The sequence below is a fragment of the Anolis sagrei genome, chromosome X, assembly GCF_037176765.1.
Source record: "Anolis sagrei isolate rAnoSag1 chromosome X, rAnoSag1.mat, whole genome shotgun sequence".
NCBI classification, from domain to species: Eukaryota; Metazoa; Chordata; class Lepidosauria; order Squamata; family Dactyloidae; genus Anolis; species Anolis sagrei.
In genome coordinates, this window is record NC_090034.1 from 9227149 (window position 1) to 9252143 (window position 24995).

Sequence of the window (24995 nt, forward strand, 5' to 3'; positions counted from 1 at the left end):
CTCTTGTCTGCTTGAGGCAGTTGGCCACTTCGATTAGCATTGAATGGCCCTGTAGCTTCAAAGCCTGGCTGATTTCTGCCTGGGGTATCCTTTGTTTGGAAGTGTTAGCTGGCCCTGATTGATTTTTGTCTGGAATTCCCCTGTTTTTTTAGTGTTGCTCTTTATTTACTGCCCTGTTTTTAGAGTATTTTTCTTTAAAATACTGGTAGGAATGTTATTCACCATAACTACTGAGGGTGTTACAGACTGCCTATGGTTTGTATATACTCTAGAGTCACATTAGTAAATATTAATGCACATGCTATTAAACTGAACCCAAAACTGCATTCAGAAAGTGCCGCCTTGTAAGTATTGTTTAGATTTATAGGGGAAATATGCTGAGAACTGTTGGCCATGTTTAATCATGAGTGTCCCATTGAGAGTTAAGGTATTGGTCTCAGTTTCATTTCAGTGGGCCTTTCTGTGTGAAATAAACCTAAGCTTGAGAATACGATTTTATCTTCAGTCTGCTCACTGTATGGTCTTGTTCTCACCAAGCTTCTAAAAAGGAACCTATTTCCCAGGAACGTCCTACCTCTGAGTGTATCTCTGTTACCTGTGTTTGCTCCATTTTGGGCAAAATAGGACATCTGCTGGAGTTTGTTTTCCCCAAACCCGTGGTTCTCAACCTGTGGGTCCCCAGATGTTTTAGACTTCAACTCCCAGAAATCCTAACAGCTGGTAAACTGGCTGGGATTTTTGGGAGTTGTAGGTCAAAACACCTGGGTTCCCACAGGTTGAGAACCAGTGCCACAAACAGAAGTGAATCCAAAACCTTCCCTTCTCTCTACTTAAAAGAAACCCTGTACACTGTGAAGTCAGTGCATGACTATGGATTAATAGAGAGGTAGAGAAAGGATGTTTTGTCCTAATTAAGAAGACAAAGACTTTGCACAGAGTAGAACTCATTTCAAGGAGCATTTTGGAAGCAGTCCAACCTGCCAAATCTGAGAAAAGCAGGATCAGTAGTCCTCTGGATATTGCTCTCAGAGTCAATGTTTGGCCAACAATGGGCAACTTTATTTAGTACAGTTGCTGGTCTAGTTCTGAGATTGCTAGAAAATGTTGAAGTCAAAAGGATTTGGATTGCTGTGAGTTTTTTGGGCTGTAAGGCCATTTTTCGGAAGCATCCTCTCCTGAAGTTTTGCCCACATCTATGGCAGCGGCAGGCATCATAGCCAGAATCACTGGGTTAATGTGAGTTTTCTAGGCAGTATGGCAATGTTCCAGAAGCATCCGCTCCTGACATTTCACCCACACCTATGGCAGGCATCCTCAGAGGTTGTGAGGTCTGTTGGAAACTAGGCAAGTGGGATTTATATATCTGTGGAATGATGTCCAGGGTGGGAGAAAGAACTCTTCTCTGCTTGAGGCAAGTGTGAATGCTGCAATTGGCTACGTTGATTAGCATTGAATGCCCTTGCAGCTTCAAAGCCTGGCTGGTTGCTGCCTGGGGGGATTTACTTCGTTTCTATCTCGCCTTTCTCAATCCTGACAAATCCAGCAAAAATTCAATGCCATACAGATAAACAATAAAACACATCTCATCAAAATATAAATAATCTAGATATATAGGCGGGGAGCCCCCGGTGACGCAGTGGGTTAAAGCGCTGAGCTGCTGAGCTTGTTGAAATCTGGGGTTCAAATCTGGGGAGCAGCGTGAGCTTCTGCTATTAGCCCCAGCTCCTGCCAACCTAGCAGTTTGAAAACATGCAAATGTGAGCAGATGAATAGGTACCGCTCCGGTGGGAAGGTAACAGTGCTCCATGCAGTCATGTTGGCCACATGACCTTGGAGGTGTCTATGGACAACGCCGGCTCTTCGGTTTAGAAATGGAGATGAGCAGCACACCCCAGAGTCGGACACGACTGGACTTCATGCCAGGGGAAAACCTTTACCTTTACGTAGATATATAGGCAAGTAAAACACATAACAATCAATCAGTTAAACAGATTAAAAACCATATAAAATACCGAGTCATTATCTCATGTCCAAATTGTTTTCCAAATCCATAATTCATTATTCAAGCTGTTGAATCCTTTGTTGGGAGATGTTAGCTGGCCCTGGTTGATTCTTGTCTGGAATTTGGTTTTTGAGTGTTGCTCTTTATTTACTGTCCTGGTTTGAGAGGTTTTTTTTTTTTTTTAATACTGGTAGCCAGATTTTGATGAAGGTGGCCAATTGCAACATTCACACTTGCCTGAAACAGACAAGAGTTCTTTCTCCCACCCTAGACAGCATTCAGTAGATATCTAAACTCCGCTTGCTTAGTTTCCAACAGACTTCACAACCTCTGAGGATGCCTGCCATAGATGTGGGTGAAATGTCAGGCGAGAATGCCTCTGGAACATGGCAATACAGCCCGGAAAACTCACAGTAACTCAAAAGGATTTACCGTTGAAGGCTTTCATGGCCAGAATCACTGGGTTGTTGTAGGTTTTTCGGGCTGTATGGCCATGTTCTAGAAGCATTCTCTGCTGACATTTCGCCTGCATCTATGACAGGCATCCTCAGAGGTTGTGAGGTCTAGAGTTCTTTCTCCCACCCTGGGCATAATTCAATAGATATATAAACCCCAGTTGCGTCGTTTCCAACAGACTTCACAACCTCTGAGGTTGCCTACCACAGATGTGGGCGAAACGTCAGGAGAGAATGCTTCTGGAACATGGCCAGACAGCCTGGAAAACTCACAGTAACTCAAGAGGATTTGTTTGGAAATTAGACGTTTGAATCCAGAACCCTTTCTGATCCTTCAGGCCTTTTACTGGGTTAAGAAGCCATCCCTGTCTTCTCCAACATCAGGCCAGAGCTGTTTTCTCCAGCACGATATATATCGTATAATATCCATTTCGCTGTAGCATATTCACGGAGGACTGGTCTCTCAGCTGGTTGCTTCTGTTGAGTAATTGTTCCTCTCTGGTTTGTTGAGTGCAGAGAGGAGCCGGGTGCTAAATCATGCAGATTACTCTGTTTTACTTGTTTGGGAAATAAACTTTGAAAGTCTTGATTGTTAATTTAGAACCTGTTCATTTCTCCATATATGGCTGGGAAGCAGATGTTTTGCCATTGGCAAGCGCTCTGTTCCCACGCGGCATTGCATGAATCCTGTTTATGTCTTGGCGCCTGTGATGTGCATCCACTGATCACAAGAAGCAAAAAAAAAAATCATAAATAAAACAGAACAAAGCAAAAAAAAAAACCCCAAAAAACCCTAACAACCGGCTTTGACGTGCCCCCTTGGTGCGTCCTATTTTGGCAGTTCTCTTACCTTCTGCTCTTCAATGGCAACAGACAGTAATAATTTGATTCAGATCATTTTTCACCCGATGCAATTTTAGTTTAATTTTTTGCTTAATTTTCCCTTTCTCTGAGAGTTTAAAAATGGATTGATAATGCCTCTCTGGTATATTGTGGCAAATGAGGATGGGAGGGGATCTTTTGTGAATTGTCTTCATTATGTAATCTTTCTGTTCATTAGATAGTTATCATTTCAGACAGAGCTACAGTTTCTGTATGCCGGAGAATCTCACTAAGGGCAAGAGGATCTTACTCTTGAGGTAGATTGGAGAACAAGCCCTATGAGGAGTGGCATAAAGAGATGGGCATGCTTAGTCTGAAGAAAAGAAAGCTGAGACGAAACATAAATATGTGAGGTGAAGTCATAGGGAGGAGGGAGCAAACTTGTTTTCTGCTGCCCTAGAGACTAGGATGTGGAACAATGGCTTCAAACTACAGGAAAGGAAATTCCACCTGAAGATGAGGAAGAACTTCCTGACTGTGAGAGCTGTTCAGCAGTGGAACACTCTGACCTTTAGTGTGGTGTCCAATCTCATTCCCTCAGAAAGGAGATTCCATCTGAACATTAGGAATAACTGTATTGTCGAAGGCTTTCATGGCTGGAATCACTAGGTTCTTGTGGGTTTTTTCGGGCTATACATCCACCCAGAGGAAAAGTGTTCCTGCCATACAGCAAGGGAACCACTGACCGCAAAGGGAAGCTGATGAGGAAACACAACATACAAACTATCTACAAACCCACCACGAAAATCCAACAAATGCTACGTTCAGCAAAGGACAAGAGGGATCCTCTCACCTCTGCAGGAGTCTACCATTGTATACCATGCAGCTGTGGACAAGTCTACATAGGGACCACCAAACGCAGAAATGCCCAAACACGAATCAAGGAACATGAAAGGCACTGCAGACTATTTCAACCAGAGAAGTCAGCCATAGCAGAGCACCTGATGAACCAGCCTGGACACATCATATTATTGGAGAACCACACCAACAACCACCAAGTCAGACTACACAGAGAAGCCATTGAAATCCACAAGCATGTGGACAATTTCAACAGAAAGGAAGAGACCATGAAAAAGAACAAAATCTGGCTACCAGTATTAAAAAACTCTAAAATTACAACAGCAAAACAGCAGAGAGGAAACAACCAAGCACATTCTAACACCTCTCAACAAAAGATTTTCCCAGGCTCAGGCAGGCCTTCAAATGCTAATGAAGGTGGTCAGTTGAAACATTCACACCTAGCTCCAGTAGAGAAGAGCTCTTTGCCCCACCCCAGCCATTCCACATATATATAAACCCATTGTCCTAATTCCAACAGACCTCACTACCTCTGAGGATGCTTACCATAGATGCAGGCAAAACGTCAGGAGAGAATGCCTCTAGAACATTGCCATATAGCCCGAAAAAAGCTACAACAACCCAGTGATTCCAGCCATGAAAGCCTTTTACAACTTCCTGACTGTGAGAACTGTTCAGCAGTGGAACTCTCTGCCCTGGAATGTGGTGGAAGCTCCTTCTTTGAAGGCTTTTAAACAGAGGCTGGATGGCCATCTGTCGGGGGTGCTTTGAATGCAATTTTCCTGCTTCTTGGAAGAATGGGGTTGGACTGGATGGCCCACGAGGTCTCTTCCAACTCTAAGATTCTATGATTCTAACAGAGTGCTATGGTTTTGAGACGGTTTATTGCACCAAAATAAAAGCATGGCCATCGTTTTGCAAATATATGCTAAACATTCAGTGGCGAGAAGTTTTTTGTTTTTTGTTTTTGGGGCATGCATAATTAACGCTGCAGGCAATTTAAATTGTGGTTTGAGAACGAGGAAGGCCCACTTCCTAAATTGGAATTCTTAGGTTCAGTGCATCTTTGGATTGAAATTAATGATTTTGTGTGTGCTAAAATACGTTCCATGAAAATAGTTGTTCCTCAACTTGCAGGGGGAAAAAAAGTTTTGGAATAAATGTGAAGGATTTGCCACAAAATACTGGAGTAGATCTAAATTTGTCCTCATTTTCTTCCATCTGTTATTTTCTGTGATAAGCCCTTTGTGTAGGTTAGCATTAACTGAGTCCATACTGACATGGAAAGCTTTATGAACTATTGGCCTTATTACTTACTTACTTAGGCAATTCCTTGTAGATCAAGAATGATGGTCTTCCAGATGTAATGTCTCCATGGTGGCTGTGGAACCCTATTCTTGATCCACATGTTCTCCCGCAATGAGAACGTTGGTTTCCAGACGGAAGGTGGTCCCGGTCAGGGTTGGCTTGACATGCCTTTCTCTTGGCATGTTTCTCCCTTTTGTCCTCCATTCGTGCGTCTTCAAATTTTGCAGCACTGCTGGTCACAGCCGACCTCCAGTTAGAGCGCTCAAGGGCCAGGGCTTCCCAGTTCTCGGTGTCTATGTCACAGTATTTGAGGTTGGCTTTAAGCCCATCTTTAAATCTCTTTTCCTGTCCTCCAACATTCCTTTTTCCATTCTTGCATTGGGAGTAGAGTAACTGTTTTGGGAGACGGTGATCGGGCATTCGGACAGCGTGGCAGTTGTGTCCTGCTAAGATATTCACAAATGTGTCAGTTCAAGGGGTTTACTTCCAACTGATTCTTTCATTCTCTTATTTTCCTGAAGGAAAATCAAACTTTTTGCTGAAAAAAACCTCTTTATCTCCACCTTGAGAGTGCTTCTCCGTGCAGGATCACCAAATTGTCACTTTACCACTTTGGAACCAGCTAGATTATTCCCCGAGCTGGCCCATTTCAATTTCAGCAAACTTTGTTAAAAAGTGTTAAATATGCCTATCTGTGAATTGCAATGTAGGAGTTAACCATGAAAGAGATATCATCTCCTCATCTTCTCCAAAAAGAATTTAACTTGGAATGTTTCTTTCCAACTTAATTAATATTAGAGCTGTTCAGCAGTGGAACTCTCTGCCCCGGAGTGTGGCGGAGGCTCCTTCTTTGGAGGCTTTTAAACAGAGGCTGGATGGCCATCTGTGAGGGGTGCTTTGAATGCAGTTTTCCTGCTTCTTGGCAGGGGGTTGGACTGGATGGCCCATGAGGTCTCTTCCAACTCTAGGATTCTGTGATTTTAGAGACATTGTTTAGTTATTATTTACTGTTGCAGTTTTAGTTACTGTAGTTGTTTTTGTGTTGTCTCTCTGTTACTTGGAGATACATCTGAATGCGCACAGATTGCAACCATGGGTTTTATATGAGTTGCAGTCTGTGTTGGGCAGAAAAAGTCCTCAGACATCCAGGCTCCTGGTCCAGTGAAGGCCTGATAACAATAGCAAAGATGGAAAGACCTATTTTTGATTAGTTTTGAAACATCATTTCAAGAGTGCAGAGCCTGGGCGCTCAGGGCACTTGAATTTCATGATTTGGATTTTCTCTGCTGTTTGAAGACGGCTGCCGAGTATTTGGTATTGATTGACCTAATGAGATGCATAGTGCCGGTGCTTCTTGAGCTGCACTCCAGGGTAAAGGAAGAAGAGGAGAACAGCCTTGAATGCGGGTTGAGAAGGGGAGCGGAGGCTTATTGGTTTTGCCTGTTGCTAACCTCTGCAAATGGCTCAAGTTAGGTATTTATCCAGAGTCTGAATTCAGATGCAGAAAGGGAACAGTCTCCTCAATGGGGAATCTGTTGCTTCAAATCTGATTTGAGTAATAGTCATATCATTTAAATCAGGCATGGGCAAATGTCAGCCCAATAGGTGTTTTGGACTTCAGCTCCCACAATTCCTAACAGCCTCAGGCCCCTTCCTTTACCCTCTCAGCCGCTTAAGCGGCTGAGAGGGTAAAGGAAGGGGCCTGAGGCTGTTAGGAATGGTGGGGGTTGGAGTCCAAAATACCTGGTGGCCCAGAGTTTGCCCATGCCTGATTTAAATGCTGAAGATCGTTATGCAATTACTGGAATTCTGAATTTCTTTCAGATATCTCATTTATGCCACGCTGCCAGTACAGACTTATTTGGGTAGCCATATTTAGCTTTTCACCATATATTGACCATGTGAGAGCATTTTATTCAAAATATACTCAATGCTCCATACCCACAGATTCTGCTTCCAAAGTCAACGATCCACTAAGGTAAAGAAAAAGGTTTTCCCCTGATACTAAGTCCAATCGTGTCTGATTCTGGGGATTGGTGCTCATCTGCATTTCTAAGCCGAAGAGCCGGCGTTGTCCGTAGACACCTCCAAGGTCATGTGGCCAGCATGACTGCATGGAGCGCTGTTACCTTCCCACTGGAACGGTACATATTGATCTACTCAGATTGGCATGTTTTCAAACTTCTAGGTGGGCAGAAGTTGGGGCTAACAGCAGGAGCTCACCCCACTACCCGGATTCGAACCTGTGACCTTTTGGTCAACAAGTTCAACAGCTCAGCAGTTTAACCCACTGTGCCAATGGATCTATCTAAATATCTATCTATCTATCATTCCAAAAGCAAGCCTTTTCACAATATTATTTTATATAAAGGATGCCATTTTACTACACCATTGTACATAATGGAACATGAGCACCTACCTATTTTGGCATCAATGGGAAGTTCCCATGGCAGGAATTAATGTGTTTACCTATCTGTAGTGATACGTAATGTTAGTGCCATCATTGTATAATGGTTTATTTTGATTTACAGTACTTATACCCCGTCCTTCCCACCTTGAAGGGGACACAGAGCATCTCATAGAACATACATATGGCAAACATTCAATGCTGATTATACAAGTAACAAGGACAGAAAACAAAACAGAAGTAAAGGCAGTATATCCCATCTTATTTCCAGCATCTTGAAGGCTGTGTCGACTCTGGCCATGTGTGTTTGCATGTGCATGTGTGTGCTGTCGCTCCATCTTCCATTCTGAGGAGCTTTCCTCCAATTGTTGTACTTAAGGACACCTTTATTACCTCCTCGCCAAAAGTGGTACCTATTTATCTACTCGCATTTCAGCTTTCGACCTGCTAAGTGGGCAGGTGAGCTGGGGCTAACGGTGGGTGCTCACCATGACCTGGGCTCGAACTACCGACCTTTCGATCAGAAGGATTTTTCTGCAGCACAGCGGTTTAGCCTGCTATGCTAAGCCCAACCCTAATGCCTGGTTTGAGCATTGTCACGCTCTCTCAGCCTAAAAGAGAGGTAAGAGCAAACCCCCTTATGAACAGATATTTCCAGGAAAAGCTCACGTAGGGATACCATTAAGTCGGAAACAACTTGAAGGCACACAACAATAAAAAGGCTACAAAAGTTGTTGCATACGTCAGCTCAGAAGTTATTATGCCTTCATTCTTACTAAATATTGAATAAATATTACATAACTCTAGCTTTGAATGACAGTGTTTTACCATCCAGAATATTGCCCACTCAACAAGAATATATATGAAAACTGATTGTTTATTGCAACATATTCAATGGGAAAGTATATCATCATCATCATCATCATCACCATCATCATCATCATCTCAACTACTACACATATCAAGAGTTTGCTGCTTTGATTACAGTTTGTTGAGTGTAGAAGCTCCCCCACCTTAGCAGGAGTTATTGATAGGATTTGATGTTTCTATCATATTGACATGGCCTTGGCACTCTTTCTGGTGAATGCTGCTTGTTTATAATCTGTGTCAAGTATCAACATGCTTTTTTTCTTGTTTGTTACTCACTTTTACAATACTTGTGCTAAACATAATTGGAATAGAATAACATTTTTACCTGGATGAATACACACATAAACACATACACACTAAGGATGTAATAACCAATAAAGCTGGAACCACAAGGTATTTCTTCTCTGAGTTGTCTAGTGATCTGGTTAGTTAATCATTCAGTTAGGATCACTGCTCTTTAGGTTGTTCTGTTGTTAGAAGAGCTGGAGGCTATTTTCTGTACAAACAACAGGAAGCATGGAAGAGATGTTTGTGCTTTGAGAATGCACATCCGAAGGCAGGTCTGATGCATGGATTGAAATGTTGGATTTTACTACCTCTAAAAACAACCTTCACACAGAGCAATCCACTGTGGGCGACAAGATCTGAAAAAAGATATCTAATATTATTATGATCTTTATTTATACACCCCTTTCTCTTCTGTGGGGACTCAAGGTGGCTAACACTTCACAATAGGGTTGTGCTTTTGGGATTAACCTTGACCTGTTTCATTTCCAGCTTTCAATCCGTTTTTGGGAGCCTCCCGAAATCGGGAGGGCAGGTATCTGTTATCACTCTGGGGTGCCAAAAGATCGGTTTTCTATTGGCCCGTTATTGGGAGGGGGCTTCCCAGATTCCCCTCTCTGTCATTTTAGGCATTTAAGTTGTTTTACTCTGGGGGAGAGGTGCCCAGTGACAGGCAGGTGCACACTTTAAGGAGGCTTCATCTTATCTGTTTCTACTCTAGAGGAGAAGTGCTTGGCTGCAGGTAGGTGCGCATGCTTTCTGGGCCTATATACCACATGTGAATTCTCCAAGCCAAGGAGGCAACTTAGTTCTTCTGACTTTCTTACAGAGGGGAGGCACTCAGCCATGCAGGCGCGGGGCAGTGGAACTCTCTAAAAGGATCAAGGGTCTGGAGAACAAGCCCTATGAGGAGTGGCTTCAAGAGCTGGGCATGTTTAGCCTGCGGAAGAGAAGGCTGAGAGATGGCATGATGAGAGTCATGGATCAAGATATGAGGGGAAGTCACAGGGAGGAGGGAGCAGGCTTGTTTTCTGCTACTCTGGAGACTAGGATGCAATGGAGTTCCTATAGTTTTAATTGTATGTTGTCTAATTGATAATGTTATATGTTATGTTTTATTTTAATTGCTTGTATTGTTGTGATTATTGCTTGTATTGTTGTGTTCGAGCTCGGCCTCATGTAAGCCGCACCGAGTCCCTTGGTGAGATGGTAGCGGGGTACAAATAAAGTGTTGTTGTTGTTGTTGTTATTAATAATAATAATAATAATAATAATAATAATAATAATAATATCATGGAGCAATGGCTTTAAATGACAGGAAAGGAGATTCCACCTGAACATGAGGAAGAACTTCCTGACTGAGAGAGCTGTTCAGCAGTGGAACTCTCTGCCTCAGAGTGTGGTGGAGGCTCCTTCTTTGGAGGCTTTCAAACAGAGGCTAGATGGCCATCTGTTGGGGGTGCTTTGAATGCGATTTTCCTGCTTCTTGGCAGAATGAGGTTGGACTGGATGGCCCACGAGGTCTCTTCCAATTCTGTGATTGTATGAACTTCCTGCACACCACACACATGCAGTCTCCAAGGCTCACAAAAAGCAGGCAAGAAGCTAGGATTTGTTACTGCTTGCTTTCATGTCAAGTTCTTTTCTGTATCGGGAGAGGTCTTCCCGTTACATGCTCCCGAAGTACTGAAAGAAACGAAAGAAATGGGAGAAGCACATTCTGGACACAACTCTACTCCACACACAACAAGTTTAAGAGGTGCAATACAGAAGTTAAAATCCAGGAGGATTCTTTGCTGGGCTCAAACTACAAGGGAAAGTTAATAAAATAAAATGGTAAAAGAAACACGATACCATCTTCACCCATTGGATCTTCAGCCTTGGAAGTCTGGTTTATTTCTTGCTAGTGAAAGGCCATCCCAGACCTTGTTTCCCAATACTATTTAGAAGTTGGTTGACTCTATTAGGCCATCTCTTGCTCAGTATTTCTTCCCCTTACGAGTTCTTTGCTTGGTTCTTCCTGCTGTTTGCTTCCATATCTCTTCCTTGGCTTCCATATCTCCTTCTTGAGGTATTGGAGGTTGAACAACTCAGGGAATCCTATTTCAAAACGTCAGTAAGGCTGACAGCTTTCTTTTAAAAATGATTTCCAAATCTATCATGCTTTAAAAAAAATCTGTTTATGAGATTTAAAACACGCATTGATAGCTGTGTGGTTGTAGCGCGGAGCTGTTTTCCTGATTATGTGTTGCAAATTCAATGGATGTTCTTAGTTGTTATATTTTAAAAAATGGTTTTTCGAAGTTGGTTAGTCTGCTTCGAAGTCTTTGGAGAAAAGGCAGGGCATATACATGTTTAAAAATTAAATAAAATATGGACAACCAGCTGCTCTCCATTGATGAGCCGCCACCACAGCGAGTGAAAACCCTTCTGCTGGTGGAAGCGCTCCAAAGCTCAGCAGCACAGCAGACTTCCACAAGGGAAAACAAAACCTACATATAGTGAAGGCAGACAGTCAACACCAGATGAGATGGCAATTCCTGCTCATTGGCACCCTGTAAATACAAACCTGCAATCTCTGCAATTTCCTCCCAGGCTGGAAAGGAGCTGAAGCTTCCTAGGTTTGTGAAGTTCCAAAGCTTGATGGCAGGACTTTTACAGTGAATTCCCTTTGGTCAGACAAGGCTCAGAAGGATGGATATTTTCAATGAAGGACCTATCGAAGGAATATATTGATATATATTCTTTGTCATTGTCTTCCTTAATGCCCAGAAAGAGCTTCCTGTTGGGAATCTGAGCTGTTAGGCTGAAAAATAACCCTCACTTGGGGTGATGCCACCATAAATATAACAGAGTGCTAGAAGCAAACTTCATAACCAGCAGAAACGTACATGTGGTGAACCAGGATAAGCTTCCATTCAACAGGATGGTACAGGATTGCAGAGATAGACCTCACTACCTCTGAGGATGCTTGTCAAGCAATCAAATGCTAATCAAGGTGATCAGTTGAAACATTCACACCTAGCTCCAGAAGACAAGAGTCCTTTGTCCCACCCTTATTATTCCACAGATATATAAACCTTTTTTCCTACTTCCAATAGACCTCACTACCTCTGGGGATGCTTGCCATAGATGAAGGTGGAACATCAGGAAAGAATGCCTCTAGAACATGGCCATATAGCCCGAAAAAACCTACAACAACCCAGTGATTCCGGCCATGAAAGCCTTCGACAATACATAGAACTTTAGGTTCAAAATATTTATTCAAGGAAAGAAATACATCCTAGATAGAAAAGGTCTTGGAGCTAATTAGCTTGCTAAGCTCATCTTCTAAGGAAGGCAAAAGGATAAAATATCAAAAGTATTCATGCAGCTACATTTTGCCTGGAGAAGGGCAAAATGCGTCCTCACTGGAAGGGAGACAAAGGCAGAGAGAGGGCAATGGAGAGTGACCACCCGACCAAGCCAGGGCAATAAAAATACCTTTCAAGAGGAAGTTACCTCATCCCCTACAGGGAGTCCATTGCTACATCTTCAAAGGGGCAGGAGATAGCGAAAAGTAAGAAGAGTAAATAGAAGCATGCATAGGAATGTGGGGGAAGAAATCCCTCACTCTAATCCTATATCATTGAGGGCTGGAGACTTGATGACAAAAGAGACTTGTGCAGTCTGGGGATGAAACCCAGCATCTTCCTTAATGCCCAGAAGGAGCTTCCTATGAAGGTTTCAGAGATTCAAAAGTTGGTTACTTTTGTTTTGCTAAGCACTCTATTTATTTATTTTTATTTACAGTATTTATATTCCGCCCTTCTCACCCTGAAGGGGACTCAAAGCAGATCACAGAACACATATAGGGCAAACATTCAATGACAAGACAGGCAACTGTACATAGATAGAGGTATATATAGGCTTTCCCATCTTCTGCATCTTGGAGGTTTTGCTCGGTTCCTGCCACAGGGGGTGCTGTTGCTCCACTTTCCCTATTGAAGAGCTTTGTTTGTAAACTTTCTCATTGATCGAATCGCTGGCATTTTTTTTTTTGGCATTTTCTTATGGGTGCCATTAAGTACCTTCCCGCTTAATCAGTATCTATTTATCTACTCACATTGCAGTTTTCGAAACTGCTAGGTAGGCAGAAGCTGGGCTAAAGCCCAGGAGCTCACCCTGACCCGGGCTTTAAACTGTCAACCTTCCTGTTGGCATGATTTACTGCAGCTGGTGGTTAACCTGCTCTGCTAAAGCCTGGCCCTAAAATTTTCCAGCAGTTTTCCTCTCGATGTAACTTAGATCCTTTTTATCCACAGTTTTGGAACAGTCCAATTTCTTTGTTGTATATTATTCTGCTTTGCTAACCTTTGGGGTTTTTTCTTTGCTTCATTGTTGGAATATCTCATAATGGAGCTTCTCTTGCATTCTTTTTCTTGCTACCGACCCCCAAGCCATATTGCTTTGGGCAGAATATATTCTTGGCTGTTCTGAACCTTGCTACGAATACCTGGATGAAACTGGCAAGCCATAGTTGTCCATGATTCTCAGCATGTCTCCTGTAGTAAACAGCTCTCTTCCTACATTGACTTCTGTATCTCTGTCCTGCTTGATCAGCCATCTCAAAGGCTTTTGATCCACAGCAGAATCACTCCTTTTGTCTTTGGGGTGTCAAGACTAGTTGTAATTTTCAAATATGAGTTGTCGAAGGCTTTCATGGCCAGAATCACTGGGTTGATGTGAGTTTTCCAGGCTGCATGGCCATGTTCCAGAAGCATCCTCTCCTGATGTTTTTCCCACATCTATGGCAGGCATCCTCAGAGGTTGTGAGGTCTGTTGGAAACAAGACAAGTGAGGTTTATATATCTGTGGAATAATGTCCAGGGTGGAGGAAAGAGCTCTTGTCTGTTGAAGGCAGACAAGTGTGAATGTTGCAATTGGCCATCTTGATTAGCATTGAATGGTCTTGCAGCTTCAAAGCCTGGCTGCTTCCTTCCTGGAAGTAGGGAAAAAACCTCACTTGCCTAGTTTCCAACAGACCTCACAACCTCAGAGGATGCCTGCCATAGATGTGGGTGGCTTTGAGCCCATATTTAAATATCTTTTCCTGTCCTCCAACATTCTGCTTTTTGTTCTTGAGTTCAGAGTAGAGCAACTGCTTTGAGAGATGGTGGTTGGGCATTCAGACAGCGTGGCAGCTCTAGCGGAGTTGCTGGTGGAGGACTATCGCTTCAGTGCTGTTGGTTTTTGCTTCTTCAAGCACGTTGACATTTGTCTGCCTGTCTTTCCAAGAAATCTGCAGGATTTTTCGGAGGCAATGCTAATGGAATTGTTCCCAGAGTTGCATGTGACATCTGTAGATAGTCCATGTTTCACAGGCATATAGTAGGGTTGGGAGGACAATGGCTTTATAAATAAGCACCTTGATATCCCCATGGATGTCCCAGTCTTCAAACACTCTGTGCTTCATTTGGAAAAATGCTGCGCTCGCAGAGCTCAGGCGGTGTTGAATTTCAGTGTCCATGTTGACTTTCGTGGAGAGTTGGCTGTCAAGGTGGTGTAAATGTTCAACATTTTCTAATGTTACACCATTAAGCTGTTTTTCTGGCATTGGAGAGGGATTGGCTGGTGACTGCTGGAGCACTTTGATATAGGCACCGAAAACTGGGTAGCCCTGGTCCTTGAGCGTTATAGCTGGAGGTCAGTTGTGATCAGCAGTGCTGTAGAATTTGAAGAGGCATGAATGGAGGGCGAAAGAGAGAAACATGGCAAGAGGAAGGCACATCAAGCCAACCCCGACCAACGAGGGGTTGCCTAAGTAAGTAAGATGTGGGTTAAATGTCAGGAGAGAATGCTTCTGGAACATGGCCAGACAGCCCGGAAAACTCACAGCAACCTGGTTTCAAATATGATTTTGCCGTTGAGCATGGAAACCAGGCGTTTTAGTTTTCTTGTGGAAAATGCCTCATTTTTCATGGCTAATTGGACTTGGTAATCTGAAGGAGCAGATTGAACAGTATTTCTCGGTTTTTGAAAGCAATGAAACAATCTATTAGTATTCCCTTTAAACCACTGTTAATTAAGCAAATTGCAAGTTTAATGCTAGGGCCGGGGCTGTTTCTATCCCGTGAAAGAAGTATCGGGTGGAAAATAGCATCACAATTGAACTTTCTGAAGCAGGGGGCTTTGGGCTTCTGCCTGTGCTGAATTTCTGAGAGCCAGTGAGCTATGTGTTTGCCTTTGGATTAATAGTTGAAGTTCACTCATGTAGAAATAAAGCAGATTTAACTGTGACTAGAATTTGTCATTAAAAACTCATTACGAAAGCCAACCAGCGTAGTTCCTTCTTCTGTTACAGCTAATGACAAAACAATCTCCCTTGGAAAAAAAAACCCAGAAAAGAGAAGGGGGGAAACCACTATATTTTCCTTTGGAAAATGATGCAGAAGACATAATATAATGGAAGCATGGTGAAGTGAGTCAGTTTAGAGATTTATTGATCAATAAAGCAGACAATTACAGCTTGTTTATAAAGGGGAAAGTCCCTCTTTGGCCCTGCGAGCAACACGGAGGCGCTAATAATGATAACTCTAGCCTCTCGCTGGAAACCATAAAAGTCAATAGGAAGATAAAGGATTTCAATAAAATTATGACACTAGATAAACTTTACCTCAGGAACAAGTTTTCCCCAGACATCTGATTGACTTTACTTAGATTTGTAACTTTAATTTTGTTTCCATTGATTTTGGTGTGTGTATTTTACAACTAATTAGAAACTCACTGTCAAATATCACGCACATCCTTTAAAGGGTTTAAATGGGCAGCTTGGAAAAAGGGGCCGAATGCAAGAGAGGGCTCGATGACTGTAATGGACGTGAAAATAAAATATAATTGCTCAGGTATTGTTTTTCTATTACAGGTTTTTCTTCTCAGTGTGCCTTTATATACTTCATGGAGAATAGAAATTGAGGCTATGTCATTAAAAGGAGATCTTAAAAGAGGGATTTGCTGGTGTTGTTGTTTATTCATTCAGTCACTTCCAACTCTTCATCGTCTCCTGGACCAGCCCACACCAGAGCTACCCCCAACTCCTTCAAAATCAGGCAGTCACTTCAAGGATACCATCCATCCGTCTTGTCCTTGGTCAGCCCCTCTTCCTTTATCCTTCCATTTTCCCCAACATCCTTCTCTTCTCCAAGCTTTCCTGTATTCTCATTATGTGGCCAAAGTATTTCATCTTTGCCTCTAATATCATTCCCACCAGTGAGCAACCGGGCATGATTTCCTGGAGGATGGACTGGTTGGATCTTCTTGTAGTCCAAGGCACTCTCAGTATTTTCCTCCATCACCTCAGTTCAAAAATGTCTCTCCCTTCACCCAGCCTTCCTTATGGTCCATCTCTTGCATCCATAGGTTACTACAGGGCAGGGCCGTAGCCAGAAAAAAAATTCGGGGAGGGTTAACAATTTGGGGGGGGGGGTTGAAAATTTGGGGGGGGGTTTGAAAATTTGTGGGTGGGATGGGGTTGAAACCTGCCTCCTAGCTCACGCTGAAGCAAAGAGCACAGAAGGGGGCAGAGCAACCTTCCATAGGCTGCAGCTCCGCCCCTGTCAACCACCTCCACCAAGTCTGGCCTCCTTAATGAGAGCATTCAACACACACACACCCAACTTGGTTGCTTCACTACATCAGCTATTGCTGCAAGTAATGACAGTGTGAATAAATTGTCAATATTTGCTTGAGATAGTGCTTACAGTTCTGGAGGGACTCTTAATTTTTTGCATCTCATAGACTTAGCATGGGGATTTGGTTAACCAGTTAAAATTCATGAGTAAACCAGGTTTTTTTTAAAAAAATCTGAAATATTTCAGGGGGGGGGTTGAACCCCTAAAACCACCCCCTCCCTACAGGCCTGCTACAGGGAATACCATTGCTTTAACTATGTGGATCTTTGTTGCCAGTGTGATGTCTCTACTCTTCACTATTTTATCGAGATTGGTCCTTGCTCTCCTCCGAAGAAGGAAACATCTTCTGATTTCCTGGCTGCAGTCTGCGTCTGCAGTCATCTTCACGCCTAGAAATACAAAGTCTGTCACTGCTTCCATGTTTTCTCCTTCTATTTTCCAGTTATCAATCAGTCTGGTTGCCATCATTTTAGTAGTTTTTTTTATATGTTCAACTGCAACCCAGCTTTTGCACTTTCTTCTTTGCACTTTCTTGGTTAGAAGGCTCCTCACTCCCTCCACAATTTCAGCCATCAAAGTGGTATCATCTGCATATCTAAGGCTGTTCATGTTTCTTCCAGCAATTTTAACTCCAGTCTTGGATTCATCAAGCCCTGCATGTCGCATGATGTGTTCTTCATACTGAATGAATAGGGAGGATGAGAGTAGACAGCCCTGCCGTACTCCGTTCCCAATCTTGAACCAGTCTGATGTTCCGTGGTCTGTTGTTGCTGTTGCTACGTGGTCGTTATACAGATTCCTCAGGGTACAGGAAAGTTGACTTGGGATTCCCAAACGTACCACCAAGAACTTGCCACAATTTAATATGATCCACACAAAGGCTTTAGAATAGTCAATAAAACAGAAAGATATGTTTTTCTGAAACTCTCTGTCTTTCTCCATTATCCAGCGGATATTGGCAATTTGGTCTCTCGTTCCTCTGCCTTTTCTAAACCCAGCTTGTACATCTGGTAACTCTCTCTCCATATATTGCTGGAGTCTTATCTTGCAGGATCTTGAACATTACCTTACTGGCATGTGAAATAAATGCCAAAAGGATAAAAATAAAGTGCTAAAAGGGATTTAGTTGTCCCAGTTCTCCTCTCTGGAAAGAGTTTTTCCCATAGAAGAGGATCTCTCCCCATACAGTGACATTGGTTTGGAAAAGCTGGACCAACTGTGTTAAACAGAGATATACGGGAATATATTATCTTTTCAGAGAGTGAAAAATAGAAAGTGCCACTTCTCTCTGCAGGTTAGGGATCAAGGACCACAACTTTGTGTTGCTTTTTAAAAAGTATAGCGCGCTAGATTCCAACCGGATTGATTTTAACATTAAAATAAAATAAGCATCCTTCTTACTACAAACCAGATCCAGTTGTCCAGCATAATGAGTTTAAATTGTCCCTGGTTATTGTTTGTGCTCTTATTATATATCAGTGGTTCTCTACCTGGGGGTTGCGACCCCTTTGGGGGTCGAATGACCCTTTCACAGGGGTTGCCTATGACCATCGGAAAACACATATTTCCGATTGTCTTAGGAACCAAGACACTGCTAACTTCTCCCCACACCCTTCACTTCCCAGAGGCCTCTTCTTCTTCTCTGGAGGGAGGTGGTGATGTCAATTAGCCTCATCCCCTCTGCCCTCTCCACCATTTTAGGAGGAAGAGACGGGAGTGATGGGGGTGAGGTTTGGATCCAAGAGGGAAGAGGAAGGAGGAGAGAAGGTGAGGGAGGGCTAGGGAGGATGGGCCTGGGGGGAGGGCAGGACTTAGAGACGGGTGGAGTGCCCCCCCATGGCCGAATCTCAGGGAGAAAGTTAAGTAATAATGAAAATACATCCTGCCTATCAGATATTTACATTATGATTCGTAACAATAGAAAAATTATAGTTATGAAGTAGCAATGAAAATAATGTTATGTATTGTCGAAGGCTTTCATGGCTGGAATCACTCAGTTCTTGTGGGTTTTTTCGGGCTATATGGCCATGTTCTAGAGGCATTTCTCCTGACGTTTCGCCTGCATCTATGGCAAGCATCCTCAGAGGTGAGACCTCACCTCTGAGGATGCTTGCCATAGATGCAGGCGAAACGTCAGGAGAAATGCCCCTAGAACATGGCCATATAGCCCTAAAAAACCCACAAGAACTGAATAATGTTATGGTTGGGGGTCACCACAGCATGATGAACTGTATTAAAGGGTCGTGGTATTAGGAAGGTTGAGAACCACTGCTATATATGTTCTTCCTGACTGCATTGCTGGAAAGAACTATATGACCAGAAATGTCAAATATGTGTGAGCTTGAAAAGGATGCTTCAGAATAGATCCAAACTCTGGCTTATCTAGCCCTTCTGCCGTGCATTTGCTGGATGCTAATTGCCTTTTCACCTTCTGGTTAATAGTGGCAGTTTATGATCCATTTTTCTCCTAAAGTTAGTGATGTTTTGAGTAGTTGCTGCAAGAAAGCAACATTCAATTCCTTAGTTGAGAATATTGGTTGCTCTTTGAGGGAAGTGGAGGGAGTCTGCGGGACTGTTTGACATTGTGATAGGCCTGCATTAGTGTCAAAGCTGATGATGGCAGAAATGCCTTGCCTGGGTTGATGGACCTTTCATCTGCTTGGCAGCTTTACAGTAAAGACTTGCCTATCAATCAGGGGCTGCCACAAGAGAAGACGTATCTCCTGAAAACATCCTTGACTCCTGCAGTTTGAGAGTAAAGTCTCTTTAGGCAGCATCGAAATTGGGAAGTGTGAAGTTTCCGCACATGGTAGGCCACGTTGACCCGTTGAACCCTTTCGTAGCTTAATTTGTGTGGACACTTTGAAGCAAAATGTCCATTTTGGGGTAGCTGTGCCCGATCTACCTGTCCAACCCTCACCCACCTTCCCTGTTCCCCTTCATTAACTCTCTTTCTGTTGCCTGAAGCTGTCCTTTGGTTTCATCCGATGAGCCATCACCAACCTCTCCAGTTTGACCTTTCATTTCCAAAAGTGTTTTGAACACATCCATAACATTTCCAGCAGGTATTCCCACCTTCCTTTTCACACTGAATTTATATGCCCTTCTTCAGCCTGGTAGATTATTAAACATTTGACGTTTTGACAGCCGGGTTGGAGACGGCCCCAGAATCTTGACTCTAGAAATGCTGGGTTATAGATTTGTTAGCCTTACAGGTACGATTTCTGAAGTGCAATTTTTTTTTCATTGGATGGGTAGAGTGGAAGAGGTGCCAATTCCTTTTGAGATCCTTCCTATACGGGCAAAATAAATTAATAACTTCTCCTGACTGGCTTTTCCCCCTGAGGGGAAGCGTACAGGAGAAGCATTTCGGTGCTGTTAGGTTGGCAAAGAGAAACAGATTTCTCTCAATAATTCATAGGACACTAGTGAGAAAAAAGACTTGAGATCACAAAGGGTCCTTCTTGGAGTTTTGACAGGCTACAGAGAGGGAGTTTTTGCTGTCCAATCTGCAGAAGTTTTGGCAAGGGAACTGGATTATCTGAGCTGGTATTGTTTCTCTGGATATTATACATTACTGAGGAACATCTGGAAAACCAGCCAACTGTGAAGGAAGGAAAGGTGATGGCCCCAGAGAGACTGTTGTGTATTGTAGCTCACAATTAACAGTTGCTTGGTTTCTCATAATTTCAGTGCAGCTTCCTGAAGAGATAACTACATAGTAATGCTAAGTGACTGGTTTTTGGGTTCTTCTTCTCAAACGCTAACACGTTAGGCCAGTCATGAACAACTGTATCTAGAAGTCTCCTTATTTTCATCGAGAGCCCCATCTGTTTAATGGCTGTCTTCAAAGGACTGTTGAATCTATGAATTATTATTATTACTATTATTATTATTATTATTTCAAATATTTGTGCACCCCTTCTCTACCTGCAAAGGGGGACTCAGGGCGGCTTACAGTTGGTAACAATTCGATGCCCCCCCATATACAAACAGATAAAACAACAATTACATAATAAATAAAACATTAAAACCATTTAAAATAATGCAAATTGAGTTGGTTGGCCATGTCTAAGTTTGAATTCTATGATAAAGAACGTAATCCAAAGCCTGTCCATAGTCCATCTTCCATAGCATTATCATCATTTTTATTGTCAGCCTTCTATCCAAATTCCTGGTCCCATAGCCACGTCTTCAACTTTTTCCTGAAGGAAAGGAAGGAAGCCGTTGACCTAATTTCGCTGGGGAGCGAATTCCACAGGCGGGGGGCCACTGCTGAGAAGTCCCTGTCTCTCATCCCCACCGGGGGGGGGGGGAGAGGGGACAGGGACAAAGGTCGGATCGAGAGCAGGCCTCCCCAGAAGATCGTAAGCTTCGAGATGGGACATATGAATGGAGAATCTGTGGTTATAGAGAGCCAACTGTCAAATTTTTAATGTAGCAATTGGTGCTCTTTAATTTTACCCGGTGTTGTTCCCCAAATGTTATTGAATGAAAACATCACTTGTGATTACCCTACATGTGGACTGGGGATATTGGGAATTGCAAGCCAACTGCATTTGTGATTCTGAGGTGGGGGAAAAGTCAAAGGACATTTTAAAGTTGGACATCATATCCCATCAACTCTAGTCATTATGTCTAGTGATGAGGAACACAGTAGTTATGGTCCAGCATCTGGAGGTCCATTTATAATGACATGGTTGGCCACATCCAACCTGTGGGCCTTGAGTGTGAGACTTGTAATATAGATCATGAGCTGCTAAAACCCAATACCTGAGAACCAGTGTGGTGGTTAAAGTTGTGAATGTTACAAAAAACTGCACTAGACATTTATTGTAATCTGTTAAGTACCTTTAGTATCCATAATTTAGAGTCCACATTAAGGTCTTCCATATCAAGAAATGTATGTTGACATTCATAGTTGAATTACAACTGGCAGCGAAAGGATAATAGGCACAAACAGGACATCTACTGCAGTGATTCCCAACCTGTGGGTCCCTAGATATGTTGTCCTTCAACTCCCAGAAATCTTAACAGCTAGTAAACTGGCTGGGATATATGGGAATTGTAGGCCAAAATACCTGGGAACAGGTTGAGAACCACTGATCTACTGACATGTTGGAAAACAGCTGTATCTCTAGGCTTCAGAATTATGTCATTTTCTGACATTGGTATATCTCGTGTCCTGGTAGCCCAAGCTAGGATAGTGGATGCTGAGATCGGCTATTCAACAACACCTGTAGAGCCATGTGATTCCCACCCTTGCTTTAACTGAGAGGTTAACCAAGCTCTTAAGGGCATTAATCCACAAAAAGAAGGCACACAGTGCTCCATCAGATAGCAGAATAAAGAACAAGTACTCCTTAAAGACAGTGTTTCTCAACCTTCCTAATGCAGTGACCCCTTAATACAGTTCCTCATGTTGTGGTGACCCCCAACCATAACATTATTTTCGCTGCTACTTCATAGCTGTAATTTTGCTACTGTTCTGAATCATAATGTAATATCTGATATGCAAGATGTATTTTCATTCACTGGACTAAATTTGACAAATACCAAATATGCCCAAATTTGAATACTGGTGGGGTTGGGGGATTGATTTTGTCATTTGGGAGTTGTAGTTGCTGGGATTTATAGTTCTTCTACAATCAAGGAACATTCTGAACGCCACCAACGATGGAACTGAACCAAACTCTGCACACAGAACTCCCATGAGCAACAGAAAATACTGGAAGGGTTTGGTGGGCAAATCACTTTGAGTTTTGGAGTTCTAGTTCACCTATATCCAGAGAGCACTGTGGACTCAGAGCTGATATGCAGGATGTATTTTCATTCACTGGACCAAACTTGGCATGAATACTCAATATGCCCAAATGTGAACACTGGTGGAGTTTGGGGAAAATAGAGTTTGACATTTTGGAGTTGTAGTTGCTGGGATTTATGGTTCACCTACAATCAAAGAGCATTCTGAATCCCACTAATGATAGAATTGGACCAAACTTCCCACACATGACCAAAAGAAAATACTGTGTTTTCCGATGGATTTGGTGACCTCACTGACACCTCCTTGCGAACCCTCCAGGGGTCCCGACCCTCAGGTTGAGGAATGCTGGATTAAGAGAATATACATGTATGTGTCAGTTCATATGCTAGTTATTTCATCTTAGGCTAAGGAACTTTGGTGAACTGGTTGAATCTTATGCTATATACAGATCTAAAATAGTTCATGAAATAGATGTAGATTCGTCATACTCTTTATGCAGCTGCTGTCAAATTGTGGATGGAAATGTTGTTAAAACTTCACTCTGTGTTATGTAGCAGGCCATCTAAATCCTGTTTGATGTGGTAAGCGTTGCATCTGCGGTGTTAGTACACAATGCTCACTGGAATCTGTTTTAGTGCTCATTTTAGCTCCTGTCTCCTGAGTAACATGTTGATGCTTTTCTGAATCCGATTGTATACCAAAGAGGCCATTTCGCTTTGTACTGTTTCTGTTTTTAATTCTTTTCGCTGTGTATTTTTTATGTGGCAGAGGAGGCAACACATGTGAATCTGCCTCTGTGAACCACATAGCTTTCTAATGAAGAGTTTATTTAAAGGCAATGTATTCCCCATTCCAATATTTTTGTTTAATTAGAATTGTCAACAGTAGTGTCAGAGATGTAGAGGCAGAACTATAAAGCAGGAAAACAGCCTTCTCTCCCAGGAGGAAAGGAATGAAAACGTTGCTTTTCTGGCAGCTAGAACATGCAGCCTGGATCTGCTTAGTAAAAAGCTGTTGTTTCCTTTTCTTCATTGCAACAGGCACGCGATGGAATGAGAGCAATCCTGGATTCCTACGACAACGAACTGAACCCATCAGAGCTCTCTCCCCAGCTGACTTTCCGCGTTCGGGAGGCTGAGGAAATGGTGCAAAGGGTAGAAGCGCACTGTGCTGAAATAGAGGTAATGCGGAATCCCGGTGTGCATTGCGTAGCGTCCCATCTCATCTTTGGTTTGTGCTTTAAGGAGATAGACATCTGGGTTTGCTTATCCAAGTAAGCCACATTTCTGTTACCCATGGTTTGTTGCTTAAGCCACAAAGTGTCCTGCAGATGACCAAATTGTAGTGTATCTCCCCTATCTAGAATAATAGAGTTGGAAGAGACCACATGGGTCATCCAGTCCAACCCCCCGCTATGCATAAAAAGCACAAAGTGTTACTTATTTATTTATCGCATTTGTATACCGCCTTTCTCAACCAGAGGTGACTCAAGGCGGTTCATAGTCGGCAGTGATTCGGTGCCATAACAAATATCAAAATACAGTTAAAACAATTATTAAAACAATTCAACATTTAAAATATAATATAAAAAGCAAATATATCTGTAAAAACAAGATTCTCGGCATCTCCTTGCTAAAATCATTGTCCAGTTGCATCGTCAGTCATTCCATATATTCGTTTACCTCTAATTATGTTCCAGTAGAAAAAGCTTGCTTGAAGACCAGATCGTAACCATTTTGCAGAATGTTAGAAGGGAAGGAGACGATCTTATATCCCTGGGGAGGGTGTTCCATAGCCAAGGGGCCATCACTGAGAAGGCCCTGTCTTTCGTCCCTGTGAAATGCATCTGCGGGGAAGGCAGGATCAAGAGCAGGGCCTCCCCAGATGATCTTAAAGTCCTAGATGGTTCATAAGGAGAGATACGTTTGGATAGGTAAGCCGGACTGAAACCATTTAGGGCAGTGGTTCTCAACCTGGGGTCCCCAGATGGTTTTGGCCTACAACTCCCAGAAATCCCAGCTAGTTTACCAGCTGTTAGGATTTCTGGGAGTTGTAGGCCAAAAACATCTGGGGACCCCAGGTTGAGAACCACTGATTTAGGGCTTTATAGGCTAAGGCCACCACTTTGAATTGTGCCCATTAGCAGACTGGGAGCCAGTGGAGCAGGCACAATAGAGGAGTTGTGTGCTCCCTGAGTGCTAATCCCGATAGCAACCTGGCTGCCGCTCGTTGCACCATTAGGAGCTTCCCGGCAGTTTTCAAAGGCAACCCCACGTAGAGAGCGTTGCAGTAGTCTATATGGGATGTAACCAGAGCTGTCAAGTACCCCTGACAGATGGCCATCCAGCCTCTGTTGAAAAGCCTCCAAACAAGGAGCTGCCACCACACACTGAGGCAGAGAGTTCCATGGTTGAGCAGCTCGTATGCTCAGGAAGTTCTTCCTCATGTTTAGGTGGAATCTCCTTTCCTGTAATTTGAACCCATTGCTCCATTGCGTCCTAGTCTCCAGGGCAGCAGATGACAAGCCTGCTTACCTTTCCTTATGACATCCTTT

General features: G+C 42.9%; 1 protein-coding gene across 2 annotated transcripts in view; it reads left to right on the forward strand.

The window, feature by feature from the left end:
- Positions 1 to 24995, forward strand: part of LOC137097978 (mitotic spindle assembly checkpoint protein MAD1-like) — a 796577-nt gene that overhangs the window by 233109 nt on the left and 538473 nt on the right. For both annotated transcript variants that reach the window (XM_067473504.1, XM_067473503.1), the window contains one exon: positions 23482 to 23622. In XM_067473504.1, coding sequence (XP_067329605.1) covers positions 23482 to 23622 — 141 coding nt within the window. The remainder of the gene's footprint in view (positions 1 to 23481; positions 23623 to 24995) is intronic.